Source organism: Mastomys coucha, unplaced genomic scaffold (assembly GCF_008632895.1).
Source record: "Mastomys coucha isolate ucsf_1 unplaced genomic scaffold, UCSF_Mcou_1 pScaffold8, whole genome shotgun sequence".
NCBI lineage: Eukaryota > Metazoa > Chordata > Mammalia > Rodentia > Muridae > Mastomys > Mastomys coucha.
Genome location: NW_022196914.1, coordinates 54,841,109 through 54,857,047, shown reverse-complemented (window position 1 = coordinate 54,857,047; position 15,939 = coordinate 54,841,109). Strand labels below are relative to the sequence as shown.

Genomic DNA, 15,939 nt, shown 5'->3' with positions numbered 1-15,939 from the left:
ATGCATCTGTAATGAAACGCCTGGAAAGATTTGTAGTAAAGTAGACTGTAGTAACATAATCAAAGTGGTAAGAATCCAGAAAGATGTAACAAAAAATTACAATAAGAGACCCTGTAACCACTGACTGGACAAGACAAAATCTATAGGCAAAATGTTCCTGTCTAATCCCTGACTGCAGGTCTGAGCTTTCTAAAGGTCTTTGTAAACACAAAGATGCCTTCAAATGATTGCAGCCTACAGGACACTGCTGTGTTTGTCCAACTGTTACCAAAACTGTGTGCTTGGATCCAAAGTGGTTTATTCAAAAAACAAAACAAAACAAAAACAAAACCACACACTTGTCTTTTTGCAGCCATAGGCCTCTCACACACAAAAGACCTTGCAGATCCCATTTTTAAAAAACTTTTTTTAAATTTTAAATTTTTAAAAAATAGGCTAAGAAAAGCAAAAGAACACATCTCTCCAAATCAAGTGAGCTTAAATAAACAAGTTTTAAATACAGTGATATCTTTCATATTCTTTACTTTCAGTAACACAAAAACCATCATTATAATGATCACCATACTGTACTAGTGAATAAACTCAAAATGCAGAAATAAATAGATTGGTTCATTTGATTGGGAATTTTTAAATTTATGTAATTTGTGATTCTTTGTTACTTTACTAAAACTTTATTTTCAGAATTTAACACACATGCGCTGTGCTCCAACACTGCATGTTCACTGTCCTCTCTTACCCTCCTCCACTGAAGCCCTTCTTCCCAGCAAGCCACCCTCATATTTTAATGAGGATTTTTTGATTCTTTCTAAATTTTAGATGTCAACATTAACATTAAAAGATGGAAATAATATACCTATCTTCTCTCAATAGAGTATTATACACAACCAAAAAACAAGTTAATAAATATCTGTGTAAAATATTTTTGTAATCTTTCCATGGTTGATTATAATCACACAAAAGAGGAATAACCAAAGAACATTCTTAAAAGTCCACTTAAATACTAGTTATACAAATTAATAGTATATAGGCAAAAAATAATAATAATCAGGCGGAGGATTCAGCTCACTCAGTAACATGCTTGCCTTGTAAGAATGAGGACCTGGGTTCAATCTCCAAAACTGTTATAAAAATAGCCACACAGAATAGCACGGGGCTATGACCACAGGGGTGGGAGGAGAGCCATGCATGAGGGAGGCAGACATAGAGAACTGACCCCACAGTGTCCTCTGAGCTCTCCCCATGTGCTCTGACACATGGCACACACGCACGCACATCACACGCGCACACATACTATGGTTTTTTTTTTAAAGAGTGAGTAGAAATAACCCCCCTTGAAATGGTAATGTAATAGGGGAAAAGGGGCAGGGGACCGGATTACTACAAGATCTATCTCAGAACATTATGAGGACATATGCTCCTCTCCACCAAAGGCCATCAAATGCAACAACTTAAAAAACGGAAAAACTTCTACTGTTTGAGGAGAAGGTGCTACTACATCATAGCCTACAGGCTACTGCAACAAACTACAAGCCTACCAAAGGCACATGGACACAGCTAACCCATCAGTGCTGGAAAAAAGGCGACTGGACTCCTAAAAACCATCCTCAGTAAAACTGAAAAGGAAGTAAAAGGAAATTAAGACACAGCACTCTAAGATGAATTAAATGCCCTCAAAGAAGCAAGAGAAGATATGGAAGAACAGCAGAATCAAAATTCAAAAACAGAATAAAAATTACCAAAAGGAATCAAGTAATAATTATATAAAACTTAGGAAGATTGAAAGGGGATAGTGAGACATGAAGGCAAGAGATCTCCAGGACAAAACCGCCGAATTTTAATAAACGTTAAAATGGAATTTTAATAAACATTACTTAAGAAAAGCAGAACAAATGAGAGATAGAGAAAGAAACAACAAAGTTAAGAAAGACATGGTTTAACATAAGACAGGCAGGGAGACACCTTCTACAAACAGATTCCTTAAGGAGAAAATGACAACTAATACAATTGCTACTTAAAATTATAATCTCGAAGAAAAACATCTTACTAGAAATAAGCTGTGTCTATACATGCTCTCTAGCACCCAGGGAGTCTATATTCACATCACATAACCCTGAAGTATCTCATAAAATTGTCATAGTTCAACACTAAAGAGAAAATCTTGAGGCCCAGCCTGTTATTTAAAGTGGGCATAGCGGAGTCACTTCCTTTAGAGCAGTGCTTCCTTCTCACCCTTCCTAGTGCTACAACTTTAATAGTTTTTCATGCTGTGCTGGCCCCAACCATAAAGTCTTCATTGCTACTTCATAACTATAATTTTGCTACTGCTACAATCATAATGTAAATATCTGAGGTACACATTCTCATGACCCACAGGTTGAGAACCACAGACGTGGATGGGCACAAAACAGAGATGGTCATTGTACTGGCTGGTTTTGTGTGTCAACTTGACACAGGCTGGAGTTATCACAGAGAAGGGAGCTGCAGTTGGGGAAGTGCCTCCATGAGATCCAACTGTAGGGCATTTTCTCAATTAGTGATCAAGGGGGTAGGGCCCATTGTGGTAGGCAGCCATCCCTGGGCTGGAAGTCTTGGGTTCTATAAGAGAGCAGGCTGAGCAAGCCAGGAGAAGCAAGCCAGTAAAGAACATCCCTCCATGGCCTCTGCATCAGCTCCTGCTTCCTGACCTGCTTGAGTTCCAGTCCTGACTTCCTTGGTGATCAACAGCAATGGGGAAGTAAGCTAAATAAACCCTTTCCTCCCCAACTTGCTTCTTGGTCATGATGTTGTGCAGGAATAGAAACCCTGACTAAGACACTCATCATCTCCACTACTATTCAGTGCTGCAGTGACAGAACTGGTAAATCATTACACAAGAGAGATTAAATGCCAACAGGGTAGAAAATGACAGAAAACTGCATCTTCAGGTATTGTGTATTTTATAAGAAAACAATAAAAAAGAATGGGGGAACAATATAAATAATATATATTATAAAATATATAATACTATGAAATATATAAAATATTATATGTAATTTACATCAATAATAAAAATAATTCAGCAAAGATGCAGGATTAAAAAACAAGCAGAGAGGCTAGAGAAATTGTCTCAGTGGCTAAGAGTTTGTGCCGTCCTTGCAGGGGACCTAAGTTCAGATTAGTCACCTACATTAAGTAGCTCATTAACCACCTATAACACTAGTTCCAAGAAATCCAATGATGCTTTCTGGTTTTCATGAATACTGTAACCCTGCGCACATACCCACATAACACATATACACAATTATAAATAGTGAAAATGAATCTTCTAAAAACTTACAATCAGAAAAATAGAATTTTAAAATACTAGCATAGTTAAGTTCAAGAATATAAGAAAGCAACTTGTGTTTACTGTCACCACTGAAGAAAAAGGACTAAATACAAAACAGCATCAATCCGGCTACAATGAAGATTTCTAATACATTCTACCCTGAAGAAGTTTAGATGGCTTAGGAACAGACTCCAGTAACTGCTATGCGTAATTATGACAGCATGATGATACTGTCAAGATAAGCAGTGAAGAAAATAAAGAATATCAAGTATTTAGTAAAATACTCATTTAGTCTAACAACAACAAAGGGGGAATAAAAAACACAAGACAGAAAACCAAGGAGAACAGGTGCTAGGAACTCAACTGACTGAAGTGACCCAACCAGCAAGCACCAAGTGTAAGTGACTCTACTGTCCCAATCAGAAGGCAGTTACTGTAGGATTTAATTAGAAGTCAAATCTATATCCTACCTGTAGACGGCAACTAGATTAAAAAGTACAATTTGAATATGGAGTTTGGAAAATCAAAGTGTAAACCATCTTGAATTAGAATGACTGTACACCAAACAAGAGACATTATTACTAAATATAAGCCCAGCAACCATGACCTCAGTTCTAAGCCCAGAACCCACAGGATGGGAAGAGAGAACCAAATTTCCAAGTATTCCTATAACCATACACACGGCATGGCAGGTATGCCCACACAGATACATATATACATATGACACAATCAAAGTAATTAAGTATAATCCTTTTAAAAGGCCATAATAGCAACAAAGAAATAAAGTTTGAACAACACATACCTACTAGACATCTATGAAACACTATACCTAACTCAACTGAATGCCGCAAATTGTCAAGGACAGACCATGTGTTAATCTACAAACTAACCAGAGCCAGGAACATAAGAGACCTTCTCGGTGGCAATAGTCCATGGTCCCTAGCATGACCTATGAACACTTCCTAAGCAGTTTTGAGTTGTAAAAGTAGAAGCCGTATCTAAGACACCAGAAGACTGCCTCCAGATCACTGGTCATACACCCCTAGGTCACCTTCTTCCTTAGTCTTGTTATCTTGTCAATGCACACATAAATTGAACATGGAAAAGGGATGCCAAGCCGGGCAGTGGTGGTGCACGCCTTTAATCCCAGCACTTGGGAGGCAGAGGCAGGCGGATATCTGAGTTCGAGGCCAGCTTGGTCTACAGTGTGAGATCCAGGACAGACAGGGCTACACAGAGAAACCCTGTGTTGAAAAACAAACAAACAAAAAAAAAAAAAAAAAAAAAAAAAAAAAAAAAAAAAAAAAAAAACTAAAAGAAAAAGAATGCTGGTGGATACACACATTCTCAAAACATTCTCAAAACATCACTCATTAATTAGAGCTATATCTCTTAGAAACAAAAATAAGCCTTCTTCAAGTATGAGATTGTTTTTTAGGGAAGAAACATTTTGAGAAATGTTTTAGTATGTCTAGCAATTTTCCAGAAGCTGGGTATGACAGAGTATGTCTATAATGTTGGCCCTTGAGACGCTGTGGTCACATAGCTGTGAAGTAGAGATCAGCCTGGGCTACATGAGACCCTGTCCAAAAGCCCAAACTATCAACAAAGTACAGCAAAGACAAACTATGGCAGGATTTTCCTTGCCCAATTACATTAAAATACTAGTACAGCAGGAGGCCCCTGATTGGACAGGGAAAAGGGAGGCGGAGCAAATAGTTGCAGGGACAGAGAGTGACTCAGAGGAGAGAGAAGAGAAGCCAAGATGGAGGCAGACAGACAGGAAGAAGATCCTGATCCTGTGTGGTTTTAAATAGCCACAAGTAGTTATGAGTATCACATAGGGACATTGAGATAACTTGTCTGATCTAAGTGGGCAGTTTGTATCTTTATCAACTGGCTCTGAAGTTATTGTGTGGGCATCTTGTGAATAGAAATTTATTGATATGTAAATCTGACTTGATAATCATAAGCTTCTAGAGTTTTGTTTCTACCAGGTTGCTGGGTGTAGTGGTGGCTGACAGGGAGTGGATGGTTGTTGCATGGGGCTGGCGTGGCAGCGAAGGGAACTCAGGAGCTCCAACCCCACTGGAGAGTTGGCAGGCAGAGAGTAGCTGGATGGAGTACAGGAGTTTGTAGTTCCTTTTTGTATTTCCCACAACAACAAACGAAGAAGGAACATTCCTTTTTACATCTCTGTTTTACAGTATGTCTTTAACAGTTGTTTTGGTTTAGTTTGTGTTTGTTGTTATTTTGTTTCTAGACAGGGTCTCACTGGATAGTTCTGGCCAACTTGGAACTCACTATGTACACCAGGCTGGCTTCAAACTCACAGAGATCACCTGCCTCTCTCTCCTAAGTGTTGGGATTAGAGGTGTGGGCCAATGTGCCCAGTTTTAATACTTTAGACATGAGCTTCACTAATAATTACACCACTATGGAATCAATAAAAATGGTTCCAGCAAATCTACTCAGGTAAATCACAGTAAAATTAAACACAATTTCAGTGGCATTAAAAGATGGTACTCACCGTGCTCTTATCTTTCAGAAGCTTCTCGATGACTTCAATCAACATTTCCTTCTGCTCTGGATCAAGACTAAAATGTAAAAAAAAAAGAATAAATAAATAAATAAATTTGAAGAAAGAAAGTGAAGAAGACAGCAGAAGATGGCAAGGTCTCCCATGCTCTTGAATTGGTAGGGTTAACATAGTAAAACTGGCCATCCTTCTAAAAGCAATCTACAGAGTCAACGGAATCCCCAGCAAAATTCCAACCAATCATTTACAGACCTTAAAAGAACAATATTCAACCTCATGTAGAAAAACAAAAACCACAAGCTAGCTAAAGCAATCCTTAAAAGAACATCCAAAGGTATCATCATTCATGCCTTCAAGTTGTACCACAGAGCTATAGTAATAAAAACTGCATGGTACTGGCATAAAAACAGACAGGTTGATCAATGGAATTGAATCAAAGACCCAGCTGTAAATCACACACCTATAGACACCTGATAAATGATAAAGAAGCCAGAAATACAAAATGGAAAAAAGAGAGCCTCCTCAACAAATGTGTGTTCAAACTGGATGTTAGCACATAGAAGATGCAAATAGAGTCATATCTATGACCCTGCACAAAACTTTCGTCCAGCTAGATCAAAGACTACAACATAAAACCAGACATAGAAGAGAAACAGAAGAGAAGGTAGGAATAACCTTGACCACACTGACACAGGAGACAACTTCCTGAACAGAACTCCAATATCACAGGCACTGACAATAGCAATCAATAAATAGAGCCTCATGAAACTGAAAAGCTTCTGTAAGGCAAAGGACAGTATCAATAGAACAAAATGGTAGCCTAAGGATGGGAAACGATTTTCACCAACTCCACATCCGACAGAGGGCTAATACCTAAAATATATAAAGAACACAAGAAACTAAACATCAACAAACTAAATAATCCAATTAAAAAATGGGGTACAAATCTAACAGAATTCTCAATAGAGGAATCTCAAATGGCTGAGAAACACATAAACTAATAAATGTCCAACACCCTTAAACATCAGGAAATGCAAATCAAAACAACTCGGAGACTCCATCTTACATCTGTCAGAATGGCTAAGATCAAAAACACAAGCGACAGCTCGAGCTGGCAAGGAAAACACTCCTCACTGTTGGTGGGAGTGCAAATCTGTGCCTGTACCAATAGTCTGGAAGTAAATGTGGCAGTTTCTCAGAAAACTGAAACGGATCTATCTCACAACCTAGCCATATCACTCCTGGGCATAGACCCAAAGGATGCTCCATCCTACCCCAAGGACACTTGCTCAACAACATTCATTGCTGCTTCATTCGTAATAGTCAGAGACTGTAAACAACCTAGAAGTCCTTCAAGGAACAATGGCTAAGGAAAATGTGGAACATTTACACAACATTTTCACCTGTTAAAAAATGACATCATGAAATTTGCAAGCAAATGGATGGAACTAGAAAAGATCATCGTAACCCAGACCCAGAAAGACAAACATGTTATGAACTCACTTATAAGTGGATTATTAACAACTAAGTAAAGCATAATCATGCTTCAATCCATAGACCCAGAGAGGCTAAGTAACAAGGAAGCCTCAAGGGAGGAAGCATGGATCTCTCCAGAAAGGGGAAATAGATTTCACAGGTGGATTGTGGGGGAGTGGGGGGTGGAGATGGGAACAGCTGTGGGTGGGGAAACAGAAGGAGAGAGAATACTATAAGACCTACAATCTGTCCTGCCTATAAGGTGTGCTAGGGTAATGGTGACACAGAACTTATGGCAGTGGCCAACCAATCACTGACCCAAGGAAGCCAACTCCACAAGAGAGAGCCCATGTTTGACATTGCCTGAATGGTCAGGAACCAGAGGGAGGACAGCGTCTAACAAAGAATAGAACCAAACATAATTGGCAAAAAAAAAAAAAAAAGTCAATGAATTCTAATGATACTCCCCTATACTCAGAGATCAGTGCCTAGCCCAATGGTCATCAGCAACTCATGAGAGCAGATGCAGAGACCCATAGCCAAACACTAGGCAGAGCCAGAGGAATCCTATAGAAGAGGGGAGAAAGGATCGTAGGAGCCAGAGGGGTAGAGGACACCATGAAAGCATGACCCACAAAAATCAAGCAAGCAGGGCTCAGTGGAGCTCACAGGGACTGAAGTGACAGGCACAGACCCTGTGTGGGTCTGACCTAGTCCTCTGCACAGGCCTTATGACTGTGTAGTTTGGGGTTCCTGTGGGACTCCCTACAGAGGGAGTGGAAACTGTCTCTCTTCTGCCTGCTTTTGGGACCCTTTTCCTCCTACTGGGTTGCCTCGTCCAGCCTTAAAATGAGGTACGTGCCTAGTCTTACTGTAACTTCTTAGCTCATGTTTGGTAGGTAGCCCTGGGAGGCCTACTCTTTTATTTAAAGGGAAAAGAAGGAAGTGTTTTATTTGAGGGAGAGGGAAGGTGAGAGAAGGGACTGGAAGGAGTGGAGGGAGGAAAAACTGTGGTCAGGATATAATGTATGATCGAAGAACACAAGAAAAAAATAAAATAGAAGACACTGAATCTTTATTTAAAAAAAGTGTGTCTAGTGTACAATAGTCCACGCAAGTGCAGACACCTTATGTGGCCAACAAAACACCTACCTGTACAGCTTCTGTATAGCATGGGCTGCATTCTTCCTAACATATGGTGACAGGTCAGCTGAAGCCTCCTTAATAGCCAGCATCATGACAGGCACGATAATTGGCACTCTAATACTTGACAAAACTCTCAAGGCACTTGCACGGATTAGTTGATTCGGGTCCTAAAACAGTGAAAATGCCCATCAAAATTTCAAGTTTATACTTTCAGAGACACCTGCATGATGTAGAAAGTGCTGCAGAGCACGATCAACACCCCGGGGCACAACGGTGGTTTAAAGACAAGTGGTGAGGACGAGCAGAGTTGACTATTACTAAGTGGAAGAGGCTTTTAATCGTTCATAGTAAAATGCAACATCAATTTAAATGTGTCCTTTTTAAATGTCCCACTGTCTTGTCTCTGTAACTCTCACAAACCAGCTGGTACAATGATAAACAGTGCTTCGATACATGACAATGACTGAATACACATAAAGAAAGAAAGCTGCCACTTCTGTGGCAGAGTTCCCCCTGGTTCTATAGAAATCATTTGCTAAGACTACTGACTCTGCACTCTGGGAAGCCCTTTAACTCTTTCAAGCCATGGCTAGGCAACTTAGTAGATTATTGTCCCATTTCTTAAAGGGACACACCTTCAACTGTGCAGACACCTTGTAGCTATTTACCTGCCCACTCATCATTGATTTACCTTCAAAGCTCGCTGGAAAGTGCTTATGGACAGGAGAGCCAGGTCCTGCTGTTCTTCAGCATATCGGACAAGGTAAACATACACCAACTTCTTGATCTATTTGGAAGGGGAAAAAAGTCATTCACTCCTACCAGGAAGAAAATTTAAAACTCAATATTTTATATACCAAAATCTATTCTCAATTCTCCTCAAGTAAGTAAGCGAATCTAGTCACAGCTTAAGACTGTAAAGCAGACTCTATTTTGTGTATTATTATGCCAGCAAAAGAAAAGGCTTATGAAGTAAGGTTTTGAGGAGTCTCTGAGAAAGTTTATGTAATATCAAAATATCAACTAACTGGTTAAAAAAAAAAAGCTACAACTCAAACAGATGTGTAAATAACGAGGGCCATCACCATCTGGTATGGAAGTTTGTTTCCTCATCTGTCATTCTCCTGAGTGTGGTGCTAGGAAACCCCACTGCATCCACTCTCCCAGGTGCAGTGCTGGGAAGCCCCACTGCATCCACTCTCCCAGGTGCAGTGCTGGGAAGCCCCACTGCATCCACTCTCCCAGGTGCAGTGCTGGGACGCCCCACTGCATCCACTCTCCAAGTGCAGTGCTGGGAAGCCCCACTCCATCCACTCTCCTGAGTTCAGTGTTGGGAAGCCCCACTGCATCCACTCTCCCGAGTGCAGTGCTGGGAAGCCCCGCTCCATCCACTCTCCTGAGTGCAGTAATGGGAATCCCCATTGCATCCACTCTCCCGAGTTCAGTGCTGGGAAGCCTCACTGCATCCTGAGTGCAGTGCTGGGAAGCCCCACTGCATCCACTCTCCCAAGTGCAGTGCTGGGACGCCCATTGCATTTCAGCAGCTGTGCTTATAACCTTTCTGGTTTTTATTTCTAAAGTGAAAAACAAAACTGTACATTCATCTACAGGAAAGTTCAAGATCTAAGAGTTGGCTCCTCTTAGCATCTTGCTGAGACAATTTCAGACAATTCTATGATCTAATCTCCCTTAGCCACCTTCATAACATCATAAACAAAAGTGAAAACTTGATGAGCACATTTTCTATACCCTCATAATTAGTGAAAATGGTGAACATTCTGAATATATATTAACCCACTCATCTTTATTATATGACAGATATTATATATAAATTACAAAAATTCTAAATATCCTTCATGACCAAATAGTTCCACAAAATCCTAAAAATAAAGTCTAAAGTCTTTTACCCAGTACTCAGAAGAGCTAATAATCTATCCCACATTTTCTTTTCAGCAAAAAAATTAAGAAAAAAAAAAATCCCTAAATACACCACGGTCTCAACTACACTCAGGGTACCCCTGATAACCCTCCCCACCAAATTCTACTGAAAATCTTCTATGAGACCAAAAATTAAAGAACAGAATGCTGAACTAATGTTTAGTATATAAACAATAAATTATATCCAAGTAAAGCATGCTATATTTAGCACTGAATTTTATGTAAGAAATTTTAACATGTTAAATGATATAAATTATAAGATCTCACCTCTGCTTGTCTCAAAACAAGAAACAAAAACAAAATCATATCTAGTTATATAAATATGAGAAGACAGACAGGGTCCCACACTGTAGCTCACTCAGGTTGGCCTAGAACTCACACTGTAGCTAATCACAGCAATCCTCCTGCTTCAGCCACCCAAGTCTGGGGCTACAGTGCCAGGCTGAAGTAGAAATATTTGTACACTTCCATATCCCTAGGGAAGACTAGCTTCTTCTATAGCTTTGACAACCCACAGCCAGCATGACAGTGGCTTAGCAACACATGCTCACTGAATGAAGAGCTTCTTCACATCAACATGTGGCAGACCCCTTGCCATGGCAGGAGCAAACTACCTCTACCTGTGCCTCTGGGGACCAAAAGCAGTCTCTCACAAGTGTTACACCAATCCACTCAGGACTCTAAATGTCCACCCTTCCCAAAACTGTACTTAAGATAAACAACTCTGCAGAAGAAAACATATTTAGAAAGCCAGGCTGTCTCTTGTTATGGTGAGCAACAGAGTCACTGCCCAGTTATTCCACTACAGTGTGTTTCATCACCCGTCACCTAAAGGTCCCTGAACTTCTAGTTGGGTGATGGCCCAAGTAAAACCATCACATGTGCTTTTCAAACAGTTTACTTACCAAAATCAAGAAATTTAACATCAGCCCAAATCTATTACCCTATACATAGTCCATACTTTAAACTTCCAATACGTTATAAAGCATGTTTTCTCTGACTCAGGATCCTAGCTGTGTGAAAGCGCCCCACCTTGTCAGGTGCCTTTCATCTGCGGAAGCTCTTCAGTGCTCCTTTCTGGTTAAAAGAGAAGAGCACCCTCTGGCTCACTTTTATTTTTTATTTTCCCTTAAGTCTTCACCTACTCTCTGACTTCCCAGTTACACTTTAGAGACCCTCAGCCTACACTGCCTCGACTCTCAATACTCACTTCCACTAAGCACAATTACTACAGCAACTCGAGGAGGAGGCAGATTGACTGATGGTCACAGAGGCAGGAAAACACAAATACGATATGTCTGTGGGGATGCAGGAGCGCTTTCCCAAGTCCTCCATGTTCTGGCCAATGAGATCAGTCCTCCAGTTTCCTATTGACGTATTACCTAAGAAAAGGAGTTAGTACCTTTCCCCCAAGGGAAACCTGAAAACCTAGTAAAATTACACAACCCCAAAAATAAATTTTTCATAACATATCAGGGTTTTTCTTCCTTTGAGACTGGGCCTCCTTATAGCCTAAACTGGTCAGGACCTCATGAACCGCTGCCTTGACCTCCTTAGCCCTAGAACGCGAGGACTGCACTCAGGTCTCCTGTTCTTTAAGGCAGGAAAAAAAAATTCTATTTATAGACAAATGCTTTAAATCATCTAACCTTTAATAAGTTATACACAATGTCTAGCATACAGCTTTGCCATGGAAGAACCAGTCTCCTAACTTCAAGTGCAGATCTACACCGTGAGAAACCTAGCCCTGGAAGTTCATGTTAACAAGCCAAATGGAATTGTTACTCTGTGAGGTCAGAGTGCCTTACTCCAGGATCCTCATCTCTTTAACCAGTGAACTTTCTGCCTAAACTCCCAATCAGACTCCATGTAATTTCTTTTGCTCAAATAGGTGCTTCTCAATCTTCAGAATCTGCATAATCCAAAGATGAACATACATATGTAATACTGTTCCATTAAATTATCTCAAGTGATTTTTTGACATAAGGTATAAACCACAGGTTCCAAAACCAGGCAAGATCAGTTTAGATAGAAACCAAACCAGGTAAGAGAAGACAATTTAAAAGTAGAAAAGCTAAAAGATCCAAACCACAACTAACATTTCTGATTCATAGTTTAAAGTGTTGGTGCCATAATGCTGATTCTGTGATAGATGATTCTTTGAAAACAGATGACTACAACTCCCCACCTGGAGTTTTAAGTTCCTGAATACAACTCTGCTAGAAAGAAACCAATACCTGCTGATTGACAGGTTTATCAGCTAGTTCACATCTCAATCAAAAAGTTCTCAATTCACCTAGGGATGAAGATGCTTGAGTTAAACTGTATACTGCCAGACTGACTGACTGCTGATCAGAGCTCAGTAACTACCCTTGATTCACATTCCACTCCAACATCACAGGACTGACAACAACTAAGGCTTTCCAAATATGTCACTTTAGCTGGGATGTAATGTCCCCAGCAGTCGTGAGTCATTGACTAGCAATGTCTAACAACCACAGTACGCTCCTAGGAACCACTATGTAACTTGTTGTGTCTGTTTGGAACAATCGCTGGAAGTGCTCTTTGTCCTTCCCAATCGTGCTCAGAGCCAACTCTGCACAGCAAAGTTGTAGAGAAGAAAATTAAGAGTCCACTCTGCCCTGATTTCCTTGGGATTTATTTCTCAACAACACCTTTGTTTCTTAGGATAGCCAGAGAGCTTTAAAACTGTATTATGAGCTCCAGGACGTAGCTAGGATTTATAATGGCTACACAGAAACATTTAGAACCACAGCTGAGCTAGCAGGCTTCACTGTAATTACTCACAATTGGAGAAGGATTTCTGTGACTGTTATGGCAAAAAGCATAACAATATTAAATCACAGAAGGTTGCAAAACACTAAATTTGTTCCAGTTCTGTTATGAGAATCAATCAATATTGACCACAAGAGGCCTATGCACTGCCAGGCTGCAGGTGTGCACAGAAAGCCTACTTTCCCTGAGACCATTCTGTGAGCAGAAATGGGAGTAGTTAAAGGTCCGTGACTATGCCACTCTCTGATCAGTTACTTTCATTCAATGTTACAACACTCCTTGCTGTAAAGCTAATCATAGCAGAGCCCCAGCAGTCTGCAAGAACACAGGCAGATCTGTTTAATTAGCTTATCGATACCACTGCATCAAACTTCATGAGTTATTGACTAACGCTTTGATTATTTTTGCACGATAGCCGACTGCTTTCTAGGTCACTTTTTGTATCATCTGACATCTAATGTCAGATGACGTACCACATAGCTCCCCTGTGTATCTAAGGCAGCAGATACTTACAAAAACGAAATTTCTCACCTGGCAACAAGGAAAAAAAAAAATCAATCAATTCTCTGAGCACAGGTTTCTAAGAAGCTTATTTCAGTTTTTCCATAATATTAGATTAAGTATGTTTCAAAAATAATCACAAAGTTTTAAAGAACAAAGATATAAAAAACAAACAGCCCAGGGGCAAATGGAGGGATCAGTGGTTGAGAGCAGCTGGTGCTCTTACAAGGGACACAGATACAGTGTCTAGCACCCACGTGGTGGCTCACAACCATCTGTAACTCCAGTTCCAGGGGATCCTGCACCTTCTTCTGGCTCTCATGAGCACTGTACACAAATGGTACAAAACCACACATGTAGGCAAACATCATACACATAAGATAAAACTAAATATCTATTTAAAAGAAAGAGACCAGCAATAATGTTTCTACTAAAACTTCTCTTACTGAGTATTGGGCAACATACCAGAACTGGGAAGCAAAAAAGGAAAAGGAGCAAATGGCAAGGTCTCCTACTGATAACCACCTGCCAAGATAAACAGCTCTCAGGGAGCAAAAATTAACAAAAATGCTTTGTTTCCACCATGAAAGGTCCGGGAATAGCAAGTGAATTTACTACCAGCTCCGTAGACTCGATCACTCCTATCCATATCTACAACAAAAAGACCATTCACACACCAGACACCTCCCACAGCATGGTTCGTACCTGGTGCTGATGAGGGAGGGGTAAGAGGCCAAGGTAAAATAGGAGAAAAGCTTCAGAGAGAATGGTGCTGAAAGGGCAATGGCTGAGATGCTCCCTGGCTTTGGACGGTGACTGCAAACATCTGCTGTGACTTTAGTGAGCCCTCCATCATGTCTTCATAGTAACATACACACAGGTAAACATAACGAGGTTCGTGGTGGTGTTCATTTGTGTGAAACACTAACAATCTCAGCACAGAGAGCATTCTTAGATGTTAGCAATCATTACTGCTGAGACTCCATTCCTGGTAACACTAAGACCAGCTTTAACGGTGCTTCGCAATTGTATATAAGTCAAATCTGCTCTGCACTGAGTACCACTGAGTCTCAGGCCCGTACATAAGTGACATGCAGCGACCTGCCATGAAAGTACCCGAAGCCAGAGGAAACCTGGGAGTACAGTAGGCAGGACAGATCCAAGATGGCACAGAAAACACTACTATACCACACTGGGTAGCAAATGCCTTCTGACTAGAGAAATGAAATTAAATGAAGATAAAATTGCCCATGAGATATTAGTCCATACTCTCTAAAAGGGTCATAATCTAAAATATAGACTTTTTTTAAAAGTTAAAACAGAGGTTGGGCAGTGGTAGTGCACGCCTTTAATTCCCAGTATTTGGGAGGCAGAGGCAGGTGGATTTTTGAGTTCAAAGCCACTCTGGTCTACAGAGTGAGTTCCAGGGCAGCCAGGGTAACACAAGGAAACCCTGTCTCGAACCCCCACCACCACCACCAAAAAAAAAGTTAGACAGAAAGATGTGCTCAGTGGTAGCATACTCCTGAATTATACACAAAGCCTTCAGTTCTACCCCGAGCATCAAAAAGAATGAAAGGAAGAAAACTGGGGTTGGGAAAAGCCAAGGGAGAGAGAGGGACAGAGAGATGACAGGAGGGAAAAAAGGCAGGTGTCACCAAAGATATGAAAAGCTAGAACTCACAAGCATTACTGATTTGAACTTAAAAATGGGCAGCCAGTCCCCACAGCACTCAGAGGGAGCTCGACTCCTGGGTGCTCTGACATGCCCAGGATCAGAGGTAAGGAGGACCCAACATCTGTCCCAACACTGGGAGTAACTGGGACCAGCGAGACCAAGCACACAGGAACTCCACCAGCCCAGTGGCTCTAGTTCCTTCCTGTATCTCTGAGCTGGTGTCCTGAGCAGACCTTGGACGACAGCTCTGCAGCCAGTCCCACAACACCCAGAGGAAGCTCCACTCCCAGCTGCTCTAACAAGCCCAGGGTCACAGGATCCCAGAATCACAGGATCACATAGACAGCTTAACTCTGAGGAGTTCTGACACAAGCAGGATCACAGGAAGGATAGGCTCCAGTCAGATTTAGCAAGGCCAGGTAGCACTAGAGATAACCATATGGTGGGGAGCAAGCCTAAGAAAATAAACAACACAAACCAAAGTTACTTTGCATCATCAGAACCCAATTCTCCCACCATAGCAAGCCCTGGACACACCATTACACCGGAAAAGCAAGA

The 15,939-nt window shown here is 40.8% G+C and overlaps 1 protein-coding gene across 1 annotated transcript in view; it reads right to left on the bottom strand.

Moving 5' to 3' along the window:
* Positions 1–15,939, bottom strand: part of Ap3b1 (adaptor related protein complex 3 subunit beta 1) — a 210,467-nt gene that overhangs the window by 149,581 nt on the left and 44,947 nt on the right. The window contains exons 4-6 of the mRNA XM_031360065.1: positions 9,160–9,255; positions 8,475–8,635; positions 5,838–5,904 (exon numbers count right to left, since the gene is read on the bottom strand). Coding sequence (XP_031215925.1) covers positions 5,838–5,904; positions 8,475–8,635; positions 9,160–9,255 — 324 coding nt within the window. The remainder of the gene's footprint in view (positions 1–5,837; positions 5,905–8,474; positions 8,636–9,159; positions 9,256–15,939) is intronic.